This window comes from Anguilla rostrata, chromosome 12, assembly GCF_018555375.3.
Source record: "Anguilla rostrata isolate EN2019 chromosome 12, ASM1855537v3, whole genome shotgun sequence".
NCBI lineage: Eukaryota > Metazoa > Chordata > Actinopteri > Anguilliformes > Anguillidae > Anguilla > Anguilla rostrata.
Genome location: NC_057944.1, coordinates 28,706,118 through 28,724,868, shown reverse-complemented (window position 1 = coordinate 28,724,868; position 18,751 = coordinate 28,706,118). Strand labels below are relative to the sequence as shown.

Here is an 18,751-nt window from a genome sequence, read left to right as displayed (position 1 = left end):
TCACATGGGGCGCTTGTTAGTTTGGTATAATAATATTCTAGTGTAGTTGAGATATAATTAACAATAATGTATTTCACAGGTATACACAGCTGTACTGCTGTTGTGCAATATGTATTTTACAGGTATAATGATGCTGTAATAATAATAATAATAATATAGTATACTGACACTTCACTACAGTACAGGTATAGTAATTCTGTAGTCTGATACAGATCTGCTAGTAATATTTTACATAAGAGCAGCTGTACTGTAGTGCTTGTACCTGTGGCATGATAATGTATTGTACAGGTGTAATTATGCTATAGTGCAGTATAGTTAACTTTACTTTTTCTGCAAACTTCTGCAGACATCCCTTGACTGATACAACTTCCACCACTACCACTACGACTGATTTCAATTCTGCGACTGAAGTACTCTCTATACTTGTTGAAAGTAAGACCATTTTAAGTGTCCACAGGCCTTTTGCAGACAGAGCTTATTTTGGGACTCTATATCTTGTTATTCATTTTTTAAAATCTATCATTGCTCATTGAAACAACACTTTAGATTGCCTAACTGAAACGTGTTTCATAAATATAACATATTGTTGTTTTTGCTGTTGTTGTTGTTATGGTTATTTGTCATGTGATATCAGAATGGCTCGGGCACACACTGACGAACTTAAACCAATCCTTTTGCATCAGTGTTAACTACATCCATAACCATGAGGAAGTATGCTATACGTTGCCTGGTTACCCCCTTCCTTTTTAGTAGAATGCTGCCTCGGAGGGATATACACAGCAAGCGGCATCCCTTCATTTGAAACTCGGCCAAGGCAGTACTCAGCTGTCTTTTGTTCATGGTTGCCCCCTGCAGGACAGTTCTGTTCACTTCTCGTAGTTCTCCATTTGACAGTTGCCTGTGCACGTGAAAAAACTTGTGTTTAAGGAAGAATTGAATTCAATCGCCAAACAATGGCAGAATTGCCAGGCCCTGCTTTCAGAAACAGGGATATGAAAGTATTCTCAGGCAGGTCAGGATTTAGCAGTACAAAAAAATGGGTATGACGTTTTCTAAAAATATTTGATAGATTTTTTTTTTAACTTAAAATAATGGATCACTGCTTGTGTCTTTTAAATAAATAAAAAATCCTTGTCAAAGATCAAAGGTGCCACTACATTCCAAACAGAATAAGCACCATTTAGCAATTCCAGTAACCAAATGTGGTTCGGAACCTGAATGTTAGTCAAAACAATGGAGATCGTACACTCATCCATGTAACTGCCTTTGTATGATGTCCCACAGCTGACTGCTGTAATTTGACGATGTTTTATAGAGTTGATAGGGAGGGACAACTGGAACACTTTGTCCCGGTCCCAGGCTCAAGGGGGGCCCAAGGTATGTGGTGTTACTATTTTTAATTTGTTACTGGTTGTTTCACTTTTGATTGTGTTTTGGTTAGAAACTTACGCACACAGCATAATGACCCAATGCACTGACACATCAAACCAGCGGGGAGGTGTCCACATTCCTCAATGATTAAAAAAAGTCTCACATATCATGTCCCAGTTCACTCCAGCACACTTCAGCAACAACTGAACAGAATGGGTGTATAGCCTATATTCTGTAAGTTTTGCGTTTAGAATAATATAAATGGAAGCATAAACTTCATTATTCCATCTGTTTCCCAGCTGAAAATTACAATTATGCACACATTTTGCGAACCAACACAGACAGTTGTCAACTCAATACTGAATGAAATGACACAATAGATGTACCAGAATTTTCAGAACAAGAACAAATCTTCTGCTAACAAAATGCAGAATCCTGTGTTGTGAACTCTATGGCAGGATTGTAGTTGTAAAAGAAAAAAAAAAGATGTTTCATGAATAGCATAGTCCACCACCGAAACCATTCTCATGTCTTTTAGTGGACAGATTTAGACATTTAGCCATACCTTGGGTCAGTGGTTCTCAACCTCAGTCATGGGGAGCCCAGTGTGTATGCTGGTTTCACAAGCTGTTCATTTTTCTTAATTAGGTGCTCTTCGTGTTTAGAGGGATTATTTACCCTCTTAAGCCACATCATGCCAGAAATGGCTATGCCTGCCATGAGAAATAAAATTCCCATTGTAGTCATCGTGCTATATTTCAAACAATACATAAAAAGAGGTAACAAAATTTTTAACTGATCAAATGAAAGACTGAGGTGAAGTAATAGACTCCTAATTAGGTTACGGAACACATGCGTTTAAGCCCTTTTATAAGTCCCCCCTTAAACGTATTAACGCAGTTCAGGTTTGGCTCGTTATCATTGTCTTCATCTTTAAATTCTTCATTATTTATCCAATGGTTAGTTTTGGTTGCCAGGTGTCCACACAGTCACCAGTCAGGAGAGTGTTGATTCTCCTCAGTCTTCAATATGAATAGTTAAAAATATTTTTAACCTCTTTATGTAATTGTTTTCTATATAGCTCAATGTGAATTTGGGACTTTTATTCTTCAAGGCATGCATAGATATTTCTGACATAATGTGGCATAAGAGGGTAAATAGTCCCTCTGACATGAAAAGCACAGAATTAAGAAAAATTATCAAATTGTTGAAATTCTGGGATTGTAACTGTGTTTTTTAAATACAGCCACAGGGGTGCAGTGAGCCATATACACAATATTTTTAGTCACAATTGCTTGTCAGCTTCAACCCCTTCTTGCACTCACCGTATAGAGGAAATCGGACAATTGCACAGGAGCTCCCCTCAGTGGTCAATTGAGGGAATTGCATAACCCAGCACAAGAACAGTTCTGAAGGGTAATTGCTTTCAAAAATGAACACCCGATCCAGACCCTCTTTTGGAAACCAATGTGCAAGGTAAATGTGTGCAAGGATTTCAGTTCTGATTTATGAATACTCATCGCAAAATCTTAAGTTACTAAAGGAATTACTTATATGAAATGTGAAAGTATTATTAAACAGGAAATAGCAGATGAGTAAACTCATTGCCAAGAATGAGATTTCCCAATGCACAATTCAACCTCAAATCAAAACTTGAGGTAAATTTCTAAATACCACCTTTTTAACACTTCAGTTTTGGAATGAGGCTATCTGATGTGACCTTTAAGTAGTCTTAATTTAACTCATGGAGTTTTTTGGGTTCTTCAGCAATGTTTTTTGTCAGTCCAAATTAAATGTTTCACTTCCACTCAAGCACTTCTTTTGCGTAACATCCACCAATGAATACATTGTTTTCTTTAAGGTTGCTTGCATTTTATTTTGTCAGTGTGTTTGTATTTGTCATGGTGCTTCAAATTAGTATAATTTAGTATTTTTTTACTAAGTTCTAAGTAAGAGGGTCACCGTGCTGTTAGTCAGCAGTAAGGAGGCATTGTTTATTTTTGTACATTCCCCTTTATTGACCTAATGCATCCTCCTAGAGTAAGATGTTTCGTCACAATGCCCTAGCTGACCTGTTGTTTTTATTTTTTTATTTTTTTTTGTTTGAAGGTACAGAGCAACACTGCTGGATGTGCCATTTGTCAGGTGAAAGCCCACGCAGGGTCTTTCACTTCAGAAACATCGTAAGCTGTCGGTGTTGAGTGGACGTTTAACTCTGTAAATACTCTTAAAGGTGAAAAAACAGAGGAAATGATCTGTTGTTCAACCAGAACAGCTGGTGTTTCTTCCAGCCACTTGTCAATGTGTGAACTATGCTCTATTAATTCTTCGCATTCGCCTGGTCAGCGAATAAGCATTAACTTGTGGTGGAGGGAGCAAGAAAATTAATAGCAAACCAGAGGACCTGTTACAATCAGAAACATGTAGTATATTTCTGTGCAATGTTGTATACAAAGTTGATGTAAATATTACATTACAAATATATTAATTTTTTTCCAGTAAAAAAGAAAGCACATTCAATGCCACTTGTCTGGTGTGGTCAGTTGCCCAGTCATCCAAAATTCCAGAATTTGGTGACATCCCAGTCAGGCATTTGGTCAACAGAGAGTACACCTATTCTGGACGTGGGTCAATTGCCACTCCACAAATCCAGGCAGAGTCAAGGAGAATAGAGGTTTGCCCTCAGTTCCATCTCCATGACAACACCCTTACATTCTGCACACTTCCTATGACACCATCTTGCCTACCGCTAGGCATTCAGATTAGTCGTGTGTGTGCCGGTGTCACTCTTGCTGAAGGTATGGCGGGCTCTTCAATTATGCTCAGTTTTACAAATCTCAGATCTCTGCACAATTGATACATGGACATGAGTCACTAAATATAACACAGGACGACTCCACCCACACACTTCACAAAGCAACCACACTGACCAGGTCATGGTCCCATCCCTGACAGGATAACAAAGTTCATGTTCCCAGCCGGTCGCTGGAAACGTAAAACAGCATCAAGACGTCAATTTGAAATGATCTACTCATTGATCAGCAGGTAGTGCCCTTATACACCATGAGCTTTGCTATGGGAAGGCAGATTGCAGGGCACTATTTTCCCACTCAGGAAACTCCCAGAGCAACCATTAAAATGAAAAATTCCAGATACTGAGGCCTGGTAGATTAAGATACCCCTGCTCCCAGTCTTTACAATTCACATCACTGTCACAGCAGTCATGACACCGAATCCCTGGACACAGGATTTACAGACAGCAGGTCATTGTTTGATAATCCCTCTACAGGTGGTAAATGCAAAATCTAATTGTCCTTTTGAACAGAAAGTCCAATTTGTCGCGCCTGTCCACTGTCCTCCCTGTGGGCGCCTCTGAGATGCGAGGGGACCTCTTCATAAGGAGGAGGGGACAGCTCTGCGTTCGGACTGGGTGACTGGCAGGAGCTGCCCGACTCCGATTGGATGTGGGGGGAGAGTGGGTGGGTCCCAGGCACTTCCTGGGCCAATAAGAGCTGGGTTGGCCCTCGGCAAGGCGGGAGACGCTGCCCCCAGCTCCCATACACCGCCTCCTCATAGGTGGGGAGTGAGACGGGCAAGCCGTCCACCATCAGGTCCATCTGGTCAGAGGATCGCCTGCTGCAATGAAGACACCAGACTTCAGATTTACTGGCACATTTACCAGCAAAATATATAGCATAGTATATGGTATAGTAAAAGCTATCATTATTTGATGAACACGTGACCACACTACACCATTCCGATTGGTGGAAAAGTTAGAGAATCTATTAAGTCAGAGTCACTGACAAATTGGAAACTTACTTGTGTGAGTGACAAGGGTAAAGGCGGGACTTGATCACCATGCAGGCAGTGGTGGTTAGTAGGAAGATGGAGACACCGACAGCTGTCGTAGCAACACTTGGAAGAGAATTGGCTGCTCTGTCCTCCATATTAGGGTGTCCTTCTGTTAATGCAAACAGCAATGTCATTAACTCAACTTGTGAACTCAACATAAACCAATGCGTGGTGGATGTACGGGTGTAAAATGGCTGCCGTACATCACCACGGTGGGTGCTACACATTGGTAATGGTTGAGGCAAGGTTCCCACAGTCATTATGAAGCACCGTGACATCTTGAAAAGCAGTGCATAATAGTGGATTGCTAAGCACATTTAATGGACAAATAGAGTACAATCATTTCTTATGGCATTCTCAGTATGTGTCTTCATTTTCTTTTTATTCCTCGTTTTTCCTTGGGAGTCGTCTGAGGTTTGGGAAGTTTCAGTTGTATGTTGTAAAGTTAATTTTAAAAAATGTAATAGAAAATGAAAAAAGAAAAACACTACCTAAGTGCTGTCCATTATTATTATCCATCCACACATTGTCTATACCTACTTATCCTGAGCAGGGTCGCAGGGGGTGCTGGATCCCAGCATGCATTGGGCGAGAGGCAGGAATACACCCTGGACAGTCTGCCAATCTATTGCAGGGCACATACATCATTCACTCACCACTTACTCACACACTCATACCTATGGGCAATTTAGAGTCTCCAATTAGCCAACCTGCATGTCTTTGGACTGTGGGAGGAAACAAGAGTGCCCAGTGGAAACCCCCGCGGACACAGGGAGAACATGCAAACTCCACACAGAAAGGCCCAGGCCATAATTCGAACCCAGGTTTTTCTTGCTGTGAGGCAACGGTGTGACCCACTGCAAAAGGTTGTGGTAATTCAGGTGCTATTTTAGGAAGCATCCGGTGATAATTTAGTTTTCAACAAATGGGTATGAGAACAGGGGGATCTCCAAATAAATGTTTCCAGAAGATTTAAATATTCTCATATTTCTGTGACGCAGTATTTTTTTTGGAGCTTTCAATTGCATAAAGGAAAAGCGGTTAATGCGAATGGTAACTAGCTGACTTCCTGTTATCTGTGATGGTTTCCTGTCTCATCAGGTCACAGTCCAAAAGAGGAAGCTTCGTGCACACAGTGGTGACTCGAATGCAGCCCCAGGTCCCAAGTTCTGTGTTTCACTTTCTTCCTTTCGCAAGTTCATTATTTTATGTAGGGCATTTCACCAATGCCATCTTGCATTGTGTGCATTTTTGTGTGTTGAGCAGTTCTGAATGCACATATGGCTTACTGTTATTCTATTAAAGCTAGCGTTGATACTCTTTTTTTTTTGTCAATCTTCGCCTCTCATATCATGAATCAGGAGCACTTTGAAAGAGCCACCATGTTACTGCACGAAAAGCAGTCATCTCTCCATCTCAGGCAGATGGGCAGACAGGTTTATCCACTTGAAAACACAGGGGTCTCATTGTATGGGAGACCAAAACAAACTGAAATCACAAAATATGCAGTCATACTGAAATGTAGGATCAGCTCGAAACCTCACAGTCCGACCAGCATACAACATTGGCACAACATTGGTAAGACAGGCACACTGTTGCTTTGTGGTAATCATGTGAGAATGTTACGTCTGCATGGAGAATTTACCCAGGTTGCGTGTTCTAACATAATGCATTCTCATAAAGGATTTACTAAATATAAATACCTTGTACTCTCTTAACATTGCTGTGATGTTGTAATAACGTTGATATAACGATATGTTAACAAGACGAGGATCTTCACTCTTTTGTGATGTAGCATTGCTTTAATCTTGAAGTGTTTGAACTAATTCCTGGCACAGACAGTAAAGCTCTTCAGGCCTCCTCTGCAACATCGAAAGTAATGTGGGGGCTACATTCACACAGGAAATGACTCAACCATCTTGCAGAACAGGAAGAAAGAGGAATTCTGCTTTCATGTGTGTGGAACATTGATGGAGGAACTCATTGTCTGCGGCTCAATCATTTTTTTAGCTAAATTTCGAAATTAGGCAAATAGTGCTTGAAAGAGATTAGTTACTCCTCAAACAAACAAAAATAAGAAAAAATGTTATTGCTAGAATACAAAAGTAATGCTTGTCATGTGTACTTGATAAAAACCATGGCTATTAAAAAAAAAAAAAACAGACACCAGCAGATTTGAGCATCCCTGGTCTAAATACGTCTGACACAACGACTTTTATTTGACAGTTCCTTTAGGATGCATTTCTGATGTTTATTGCTCAGGCCGCTACGGGGGGGCGACTGAGGCGGACCGCTCGCCCGCTCACCTGGATTTGGGAGGCAGGTGGGCACGCTGGGGTACCATCTCCCATGTCTGCAGCGGGAACTGTGGACCCGGCCCGGGAGCGAGAAGCCCGGCTCACAGAAGTAGTGGATGGTGCTCTTCTGCGGGAAGCCGCGGCAGGGGGAGGGGTCACAGCGGAAGCCGCCGTGCTCGGGGACCATGGGGTGGCTGCAGTTGTTCCACTGCTTGCCTAAGAGGAGGGGCAGACACGAGGAGGCGGGGGTTAAGGATGTGGGCGGGACTGTGGACGTGTGCTAAACAAATGCCTGAAGATTGCCTGACAAAGACATTAAATGTCAAAACGCTAAACACTTCACGGCTAAATAAAATGATCACCGTTTCCGAAGCACGAGCGTGCAAGTTTTCATTCTGCATTGCCAAAATTGCCTGAGACAAGACATAAGCATTGAGTGGAGGGGCTAAGGATCCCATAATGAAAGTTAATGACAGTTACCAGTATTGGGCAGAGAAAGGCTGTGGGAAAATAGCACGGCTTGGTTGTGCATGTGCGGTTTGACATGGGAAAGATAGGGTGCCTAAATGAAGCCGAGCAGGTAAGTGGTGGGTGACTGCTTGCTCTGGTTTTGTGGGGACGGGGACCGATAGGAGAAGATTGATTGGGGGTATGAGCAGCGATGGTGCTAAGTAGTTGGTGGGTGGGCCCCGGGTGAGGAAAGGGTGCGAGTGAGAGGGGTTAAGGCAGGGGTGCACAACATTTCAGAATTGTGTGCCAGCTCCTGCTCTTATTCATTTAATTAGCTCAGTCATATCTTAAGCTGACACGTGTATAAGCACCACCTACAGCTGCAGACTGCAAGTATATCCTAAAGATTATACTGTTCTCAAGTACAGGAATGAACTGGCATAGTTCACAGAGCTGCCAGAAAAATAAAGGTAATTGGTTGGAACAAAAAACCAGCACACAGCCTAGCCCTCCAGGACCGGGGTTGTGCACCCCTGTGTAGAGGCATACCTGCAGTGAGATCTGACAAGACGGCCAGGATCAAGACTCTGCAGCCCACAGCCAAGTGAACATACTTCCACAGCAACAGCCTCTGTGCAGACATTAACACGCCCTTCCTGCTGGCACAACAAACACAAATTTAATGGTCCGCACCCACACAAATGCAAATGTACACCCTGCTATAAACAGGTCTGAATGGCTTCAATGCAAAAGTGCATGGATGATAGAATATCTTTCACTTATCACACACACACACACACACACACAGGGTCATAATGACATGAAGGTATAAAGAGCTCTCCAATGACTGACAGAGAAAAGCACTGCGCCTGCATGGCAACGGCGCGGACGAGACCGTGGCCCTTAAGCACTGATCTACGATCGATCAGCTAATTCTAACCCAGTGCATCGTTGGCAAAAAGGCCTTTCGGTTTGCAGGCAGCCCCGTCAACTTGCATGACTCCAGAGACAGGTGCTGCCACGTTACCAGACCACGGCTATTCGTGTGAACAGGAGATATAAACATATGCATGGCCACTTATAACACAGAAGTGTCAGTCTCTCGCTCAGTATCCTGTATTTATTTTTGTTGTGGTTTGGTATGCATGCAGTGCCAGTCATTTCTGTAGAACCAGGGTGGGTCCCTTCCGAAGCGATTTGACCTTCTTTCCTTTTGAGATCACTGATGTGTGACCACAGTGTAGGCGGCTGCTAGGGGAGGGGGTTCTACACGTCTTCAGAAAGCAAAAGCTTTTTTTTTTTTGCTTCTAAAGCAAAGCGATCTTTGGCGTGTAATTGATTAATGTCCCAGTGCAAATTAATGATGCACTGGGATGACTTTATACCCTGTCAGCTTGTTGTTGCACTGGACTTTGAACTTTCTGCTCTGTTTGTCAAGTGCTTACGTCTCGTTACCCGTAAAATGAATTAAGGTTTTGCATTAATGTGGCACCGTGTGATGTTGTCTCCTGCCATCTCATAACTTCCTGTATAGATTTACCCTCATGTCAATTATTAATTATCACCCCCGTTATCCAGACTCTAGATTTTTCTATGGAGTGCTTCCCAAAGCGTAAGGGCCTTCAACAGGTGAACTTGCACAATTAAAATATGCTGCCGCGATTAATATTTTTAGGGTGTTCTACTGTATCAGGAGACTGACGCAGCCCGGCATGTTAAACGACCACGCGCTCCCTGGAAACTTACAGTAGGCTATTTCACGAGGGAATGGAAATAGGTCATCTCACAAAGTACAGCCGTTTCAGGTATAGGCTACGAATGAACGGGAATCTCCTGTAACTAAATGAACAAGCACAAAGCGCCTTCCAGCGGGGTACTAAGTCGAACCTCCGAGAATGGTACGGGCATTTGCAAGCTATTCACAAACAGAATTTCAGTTATAGGCTAGTACATTTCAATGGCATCTTTCACACGATTGATGCTTATTTTATTTGACAGCCATAGGCATATATAGGCTAGTCTGTATACTTATGTGTAGCCGAGGAATCCGTAAAAAGGATATAAAAGGTGGACGGTTTACCAGGCTAACATCTATGTCACTGGCAGCATCAGCGCAATACTCATTGTGATAAAATCCCTGCAGTTCATTCATTCGCATTTACAGACTTTAATTTAGCAATATGTCTGGATACATAGGAAACCCAAAACATACCTTGTAAAATTTGCCATTGGAACATCGTAAGGCTACTCACAATTTCAATGTCCATTAGGCTACTTAATATGACGTTGTTATATTATTGAGCATTCGAACGCATTCTATATTACATACCTTTACAAAATATCATAGATATCATTATCAAAATATCATTGGACATTACCTTACCAACCTTTCAATTAGGCAAGTATGTCTTTCGTTCTCCGACACCATTTTTATAACTTGTCAGCCACCAATGTAGACAAATTTTACATAATGATTTCCGTTCCTCTCATTACACCATATCAAAAATAGCCTAAATAAGTGGAAAAGACAACTTACCTTGCGGTAGCCTATTTGGGAATGTCTGAGATAAAATAATTCGACAAAAAAAGAATTAAAAAAAGAATTGCACTTTTTTTCTTGATTTACGACGGTCTCGGAATTCAACCGTGTTGGGTTCGAATATTCCCTTCTAAATGAATGACCAGGAGAGCAACTGGTGGATCTTTTTCAGAGCCAATGTTAGACTACTTGAGTCATCGCTCAGCTGTGTTGACACGCACGGCAAGGCTGCTCATAGGCTATAGACACTGCGCGCTACATTGCATGTGGCACTTCATTCTGTACAGGTTTTGCAAACTCCGCCCACAGCACGAGTCCGACGATTGTCATATTCGGGAAATTTAACCTATTTCGCAGAACTGTACAGAAATAGAAGTTAGTATCTTTCCAGTATTGTTTTAGGACTCCACCTTTGTATTTACGAGCTACTTGTTAGATTGACAACTCATTTTAAGTGGCTGGTCTATAATGCCGATTTTATTTAAACAACTGATAGATTGTGACTGAGCGGAAGAGCTAAAAATATAATTACAGGGAACGATCCGTACCAGTAACTCGTCTGTAATGATTTTTATTTATTATTTATTTATTTAAATCTTTCTGGAGCGATAGTTAACATTCGTGGTAGGCTACTTGACCTTATCAAGTTTCGCGACTTTCTTAAGTAGTTTTAGTAAAACACGAACACAGCAGCATGGGTAACAGGCTAATTGAAAATGTAATTACTGGTCTTATGCCTGTTGCCAATTTATGGCTGCTATTCCCAAACGTTCCATACGCAACTGGGTTTAGTTAGCCAACTTAAATTCTCTTTGCGGTTGGGCTATTTATTCTCACGGGTGCATGCTGTCCACGCGGGGGTTTGATCAAAATCCCCGTACTCCAGTTTACGAGAATAGCCGATGTAATAATTACTTACATTTGCTGTGATCTCACTTCCATTCCCTTGTTGCTTCATTGGATTTGGCTGACTGTTGGGCAACGGTAACTTCAGCGTTTGACGCGGGCCTATTTCCGTACATAATCTCGGCAAGTGATTCTTGGATAAGCAGAAGGAACGGAGGCGGCAGAGCAACGATGTCAGCTTCCTCAGCAGTTGGCTAAACAGTGACAAATTGACTCGGTATGTAAGCTTAGTATTATTCATAGCTCTTCAAAATTCCAAACCCTTACATCAGTGGTTCTTAACTCGGTCCTATGAACCCAACTGTTGGTATTCACTCCAACCGTCACTGCAACCACTGAACTGTAACAAACTAGCAATTATTCTTTAGACAAACTGGATATATTATGTAAAACAAAATAGCTGTGCACACCATGAAGAATACATGTTCCAGATTTGTATACCAGGGCATTTAATTAGATAGACTTATACGTTAATTATCTGTAATGTGCTATACGATAAAGTATTTCTATAGAAAGACGTTACGTCTTTGATTCAGTTGAGTACGAACTGTTGAGAGAGTGGACACCTGGTTACTGAACCTAAAAACCAAAATTAAGAGTTCAGAACCGAACAAATGAAAAGCCCAAGCCGCACAGTGTTTAAGTTTAAGGAAGAAATAAATGTTTTCAACTATTTTAATTGGTCAAGCATTTGGTTCTCGCAAAAACAGTACGTATACACAGTGGTACCCAGGGCCAAATTCGGGAACTACTGCCTTACTCCACATAACAGTGGTCTGAAGATTGCAATGTTACTGAAACAGATTTTGTAATCATTTACGTCGACAATGACCAGCAAACTAGTAACAGTGTTACAAGCACACAACTTGACATACTTCCTAGAACACTCATGTATGCGTCAGGTGGAGGCCATATGGATTACAGTTAAAACAAACCCAACGCCCCATTTCTGGACATGAAAACACTGCTTATAATGCTTTCTGTATGAACCGTCATTCCATCCTTTTCTTATGGAGTGTTCAATTAAAGTAATTTTCAGACCCACCGACTATTGGTCGCATTGGGATATTCAATTGAACAAAATCTGATCAGGTTAAATCACTGCTTGGTATTTTTGGCGTTTATCCATTTTTATTTTGGATGCTTTGTTTATCTTCAGTAAAGAACATTACAGTCGTGAGTAAAAAGGTGATATACAAGTTATTAAATGCAAATACCAATTCTTCTCATGGCTGTTACCTTGTTCAAATAAGCAAAACAGACACCAGTGGTTGCTATGATGGTTGCATGCTTTATCAGCATGCAGTTACCCCAGGATAATAGCATAATAATGAATAACTATTTAAAAATACACAGAATGCAATATTGAGACAATATTCTTTTCTTGACTTAGCTCTGTACTCCATAATTTTAGATTAGTAATCAAAAAATTCATATTTGATTAAAGTGCAGATTGTAAGCTTTTATTGAAGTGTATCTTAATACATTTTGGTTTCACCATGTAGACGTGACAGCACTTATTATACAAAGGTGCCCCATTTCAGGGCATCATAATGTTTGGGACAACTGGCTTCACAGGTGCTTCTGATTAGTCACGGGTGTTCACTTGCTTCTTTACCGCAAGTACAAGAGAGCGTTCAGTATCTAGTCTTGATTCTAGACTTTTGATTGCCTTTGGAGTCTGTTATTGGCGTTAGTCGGCATAAGAACCAGAGTTGTGCCAATAAAAGTCAGGGATGCCATTATGAGGCAGAGAAACATGAAAAAAAATTAAATGAATAAAGAAGACAGACACATAAGCAAAACCTTGGGCTTACTAAAATCAACCACTTGGAACATCAAGGAGAGCACAGGTGAGCTCAGTAATCACAAAGGTTCTGGTAGGCTAAGGAAGACCTCTACAGTTTATGACTAGAATTCTTATCATAATGAAGAAACACCTGCCTGACAGATCAGAAACATTCTTCAGGAGGCAGTAGATGTGTCAGTGACTACTGTCTGTAGAAGATGTAAACAGAACTACAGAGACTGCACTGCAAGACAGAATGGCCAGGTTACAGTTCACTTTTATGGTGACAGTTCACTGTGGTGAGAATTCTTGGGGTATCAACTGTAAAGGTCTTCCTTAGCCTACCAGGCCCATTATGATTACTGAGCTTACTAGTGCTCTCTTAACGATGTTCCAAAAGGTTGATTTTGGTAAGCCTGAGGTTTGGCCTATTCCATATTTCTCAACCCGCATAATGGCTTCCTTGACTTTCATTGGTACAACTGGTCCTTATGGTGACAAAATGGCAATAACTGACATCAAAGGCAATGAAAAGCCTAGAATCAAACCTAGATACTGACAGCTCTCGTATGCCTGCACTAAAGAAGTAACTGAACACACCTGACTAATCAGAAACGCATATTAAGAAATCGGTCCCAAACATTATGCCGTGAAATGGGCTGGGGTTATGTGTAAAAAGTTCTGTTATTTCTACATGGTGAAACCAAAATATATGAAAATACCCTTTAATAAAAGCTGAGCTTATGCACTTTAAAAACATACAATTTTTTTATTACAAATCTTAAATTATGGAGTACGGAGCAAAATCAAGAAAAAAATATATATATGGTTTTGTCCCAAACATTATGGCGTGCACCGTAAATAAAAATTTAATTAGAATTCTTTTTTTCTTTTAAAACAGCAAGTTTCCACTGATCATGGCAAAAAAACATTCCGCCAGAGCAGTTTTGGCAATTATGCTAACCCTTTGATGTAGAGTTTCCAATAAACAAACCCAAAACATGAAGTCCACACGCAAACCAAAGATTTTTAGAAAAACTGTATTTTGCAAAAAACACAAAAAAAACAAAACAGGAAAAAAAAACTAAAATCTGCACTGTGAAGTCTTTTTTTTTATAACAATGGAAATCTAAAATTGAGGAGGGGGGGCCTGTAAAAGAAAGCACAACCTCTCCCTGTGCTCTCAATATTCACAATACTGCTTCATAAATGATTGAGCAAACAGTGAAACATCTCATCAACTCACAAAACAACTGAATGAATTAATTTACATATAAATACGTTCCAAGCAAGCGAGTCAGTAGTTGTCACAGTTCCAAGCGGGAAATGTCAGCATTCTTAAAACATGAACCAGTTGTAATAAAAAAAAAATGAGTCCCTCTACTTCCAGGCACTAAAGAAAACTGAAGATATATTGTCAATAGAGGATCATTACAGCTAAAATCTTATGTACATATGCAATCAACAGCAATTCCAGGGCATCATTATATTAATCACATTTTCATATTCCAGAAATTAAGGCATGAACACCCTCATATTGACACTGATATTAAAAAGCCCTCTAGACATTGGTAACCATTCACCATTTTCAAAGTGTCGGCTGCAAAGGCATGACTACCTTTGAATGAGATTCCCCTCGTGTTCGCGATAAACACGGTAAGCCCACTGTCAGTAACGCCAGCTGCTTAACACAGCTGATCACACACACACATACAGACAAATGCAGCTGGATCACCATGGCGAGAGCAGTCTGAAGAGATCTTGGAAAAGCAAACCTACTGCAGGCGAACTCGTCGCTAGCTGAGGTATCCCCAAGACACCGGCCACAGCGAAATGAGCTGGCGACCCTGCTGCACACAACCCTGGTGCCCTGCAGGGGCCGCCCGTTCCTGGAAGGAGCCCAGCTGCGGAGACCCCGGCGGGGAAAATGGCCCGTCTCCTGGTGTGACATCGGCTTGCGAGTGTGCGCTGAAAAACCTCGACCCGCGCACGGACCTCTCCCCGCTCAAAGGGAGAGCGTGCGCCCCATCTGAACACTGCACCAATGATTCACTAACGGCCGGTACATGCAGAGCCACGCTCTGGATGTTAATGACGAGGGCTGAAGGATCGGAGCCAAAGGATAATGTGTAACCAGAGGAGACGCGGACCCCAGGTTTGGCGCTACACAGGGCTAACGCGCACTCGCGTGCAGTCTTGCACGCACCAATACGAAGGAAAAACGCTCCCCTGAATATGCCCCACACACTCGCCCACTTCAAAACACACCAAAAAATCCCTCATGGGTGAAGCAAGAGCAAATGCCGAGGTTTCAAAAGTTAAAATCTCTTAATTACACCCGCAAGCTGTGGCAGACGCGCTTGGATGACTCAGTTCCCAGCAGCCCGTTGACACAAGTTCCTGTTTCACCAACACAGAGCAGCACGGTACGCACGGTGAGAACCTGGGAGCACCTGTGATGCAAGGCCGTGTGTGAAGTCACAGGAGGAACTGAGCCATTTCTGTTCAGGTTTGGGCACGACGGCCCAGCTGCACACGCTCACACCCTCACTCTGCTACTTCAGGAGCAGCGCTTTCTGAGGCACTGCAGCGTTCCTCAGAGACCCCACTCCCAAAAACAGCTGAATGTGTAACTGCTTTGTGTTTGGGCTTTTTTTTTTTTTTTTTTTTAAACAGTAAAAAAAATGCAGATACTCCTGTGCCAAGAAGCAACCAAAAATAAGGGGGAAAAAAAGTTCAGTAACTGACATTTCTACCAAGGTTGTAGTGGTGCTTTTTCCTTGTAGTCCCACCCTCCCTCCCAACTCTCCCATTAGTGTGAAAATAAAATGGCACTTCAGTGAACAGCAGTTCTTACAGGGCAATGGCCAGGAGAGGGATTAACCAAGACACATGCCCACCAATGTCAAACGAGTCTGCTCGTCTTCAATAAAATCAGGTCGACTCATCACCAAATTTAGCCAAAATGAGCGGTCACAAAGAATGAACTGGGAATATTCCAAAATATTTGGATCCATTAAAAAATATTTGAACATATGGGCAAAAAGTACATAAAGGACACGCTAACAAACGCTTGGAAATATGTTCAAATGCTTCAATCTTTGGAATGGCATCCTACAGGAGTTCTGCCAGGACAGTTAAATTATAAACCTCTAAACCCCTCCTCTCTAACCCCTCAATACCTGCATTCTTTAGAGAAGCAAGCTGCTGGTCCAGGAATCTTTAAGTGGTGCTTTACACAGACATGCCGTGTAGTGTAGTGCTTGTGTATGTAAGGACATGCAGTGTGCTTCTACTGTGAGGTCACCAGGCCTCAGCCACCCTAGTGCGCGCTTGCACGTGTGCACAATGCTGCCTGTTCTCCTGGTCGCCCCAGAGGCCTGTGTGTCTTTGGTTGCTCTGGGCCTGCGCGTGGACGTGCTGGTTTGGACCCTGCAGTGCGGCTTTCTGTGCGTTAGCCTGGCTGACGCAGGCTCTGAAACGTGGCCGACGGCGCCCTTTGGCCTTAGCGCAGGGGGGGGGGGGGGGTTTGCTCTCTCCCCTAGACGCTGCGCCAGCCGTCTCCACCACGGCCGTGACCAAATCCGGACAAGTGGGGGTCACAGCGGCTACTGTGCACTTCGGCTGAGCATGACATTACGCAATGAGTTTCCTCTTCCTGTTCACATAAGCCCTTTCAGATGCACTGTGGCTCAGCGGTACATTCACATAGTGCACTGCTTCCTTGCCCTAGTCCTCTCTCAAAAATGCTAAATAGGACAGGCCACCTTAGTGTATGATTAGACCAGTTATCTACAGAATCTGTAGCAGCCCTATAGAACATTCATGAGAGAAGTAGACTGACACAGCTCGGTCCAAATACTCCATAACAGTCTTGGTCCATAACATTGTGGAAATGGATTAAGCTTGAAAGCAATAGCACTGCACGCTAAAATGATAAAACAACCAATGGAAAAGCTTAAAATTAGTGTTGAAATCCACCCCACCCCTACGTTAAAAAAGTGAAGTAGGAAATATTTCATTTTGCCACAAAAACAAAAATGCATCCAATTTCCCGGGTGTGCAACCTGTCTTTCAGTGCTTCAACCATCTGAAGCAGAAAACGCGAAAGGATAAATTTCCATATATTTATACTTCTATAAAATGAAATCAGCTAAAACAAAACAAAATCCAGTGTTCATCTTTGCTTAGTGTACACAACAGGAACCTAGTGTTTTAGTCCAATAAAAAAAAGTTCATTTAGTGTTTTAAGCGGGGTCATTCTTCAGTAGTATTTGTGGCTGTTTTTCTGTTGATGCGAGATGAGGGCGGTCCCTGTGGGCGAGGAGCAGTGTAGCATCCGCCGTGGGCAGCAGCAGTGGTGCTGCTCCCCTCGTTTCCATGGCAAATGGACAGACCCTCCCTGCCAGAGGGCTGATGGGATGTTTGTCCCTCAGCCCTCTGCATCCTCAGCATCTGAACACTGCCACATTCTGAGGGATCCATACTGTGGACTGTGGTCCAGGGTGGGATCATGCTCAGTGCTGGGACACGTGAACACTAGGCAGAGGGTTCAGTGTGACTCTAAAAGTGTGACTCCACCCAGGAAGTGGGGGGGGGGGGGAGCTCAGGGTTTTAGATCAGCGTAGTGTGGCTGTGCCCAAGGTAGACAGACGCACATTTCTTCCAGGCCGTCTGCTAGAGGGACAGAAGCGGAAAGTGTGGGATTGTGGGCTTGAATCCTTCCCTCTGCGGCAGCAGGGTTCAAAGGTCATCTATCTATCCAAGGCAGATGAGTAGTGAGTTTAAAAAATGACTACAAAAAAAGAAAGCCAAACCCTTACATGGTGGAGCGTTTTCAAAATTCCACATTGTGCTGCCTTCCTAAGCTAGCGAAAGTCCAGCCAACCTTAGGTTTCGTATTGTTTTTTTTTTTTTGTTTGTTTCTGGATTTTAAAATGTGTGACCAGAAATGGAGGCCTGGCCCTCTGCCTCTCTCCCCTGGCCCCTGGTTCGAGCTTGCGCGTGCCCCGCGCTGTCGGTTTGTTCCGGGTCCGTTTCAGCGGGGTGGGGTGGGGGGTGCGGCGCGGGTTGATGACAGCGCTCATCTCATGCGGTTCTGCCTCATGAGGGGCACGATGCAGGAGGGCGGGCCCGCCTTGCTCAGGAAGGGGTGCTTCAGCAGCTCATTGGCCGTGGCTCTCTGGGCGGGGTCTCGCACCAGCATTCGGTCCAGGAAGCCCTTGAGAAGAGGAGACACCTGGGAGGGCAGACACAAAGACCTGAGTGGGGAGCTCAGCACCCTTCAATAAACAATGACACTTCAAGAACAAGAAATCAAACTTATGCAGCCATTTTATACTCTGATGTGCCTCTCATCTGCTGGAAATTGAATACTGAAAAAAGCACAACCTTTTCCTTTCTACATGTCAAGAACAGGGGACACATGGAGCACCTTCACTCTGTTAGCAGAAATGGCTAACCCCACCTTCACACTGTTAGCATAAATGGCTAACCCCACCTTATGCACTGTTAGCAGAAATGGCTAACCCCACCTTATGCACTGTT

The 18,751-nt window shown here is 42.8% G+C and overlaps 2 protein-coding genes across 7 annotated transcripts in view; both read right to left on the bottom strand.

Annotated features, from left to right (window-relative positions):
* Positions 1–3,778: 3,778 nt before the first annotated feature.
* zgc:152863 (uncharacterized protein LOC562658 homolog) lies at positions 3,779–11,625 on the bottom strand. Of its 5 annotated transcripts, none has more exons than XM_064303728.1 (5): positions 11,429–11,625; positions 8,520–8,629; positions 7,530–7,736; positions 5,191–5,332; positions 3,779–5,004 (listed from the first exon to the last, which is right to left on the bottom strand). In XM_064303728.1, exons 1-5 carry the CDS (start codon positions 11,449–11,451, stop codon positions 4,677–4,679), a joined length of 810 nt encoding a protein of 269 aa, XP_064159798.1. In that variant the 5' UTR covers positions 11,452–11,625; the 3' UTR covers positions 3,779–4,676. The 5 variants fall into 5 exon arrangements, with proteins under 5 accessions (XP_064159798.1, XP_064159796.1, XP_064159797.1 ...); XM_064303726.1 differs by having other exon boundaries at positions 3,779–5,007; positions 11,429–11,604; XM_064303727.1 differs by having other exon boundaries at positions 3,779–5,007; positions 8,520–8,626; positions 11,429–11,604.
* Positions 11,626–14,228: 2,603 nt separating this feature from the next.
* The window catches only part of pak4 (p21 protein (Cdc42/Rac)-activated kinase 4), a 38,136-nt gene continuing 33,613 nt past the window's right edge, over positions 14,229–18,751 (bottom strand). For both annotated transcript variants that reach the window (XM_064303724.1, XM_064303725.1), the window contains exon 10: positions 14,229–18,443. In XM_064303724.1, coding sequence (XP_064159794.1) covers positions 18,288–18,443 — 156 coding nt within the window. In that variant the 3' untranslated portion in view covers positions 14,229–18,287. The remainder of the gene's footprint in view (positions 18,444–18,751) is intronic.

Bases quoted from the DNA above. Each gene is read 5' to 3' on its own strand.
- zgc:152863 (XM_064303726.1), bottom strand. From the start codon at position 11,451: ATGGAAGTGAGATCACAGCAAAT. The intron at 8,630-11,428 runs GTAAGTAATTAT...TTGTTGTGCCAG, and splicing joins GAAGTGAGATCACAGCAAAT to CAGGAAGGGCGTGTTAATGT. The intron at 7,737-8,519 runs GTATGCCTCTAC...CCCTCCTCTTAG, and splicing joins CTTGTCAGATCTCACTGCAG to GCAAGCAGTGGAACAACTGC.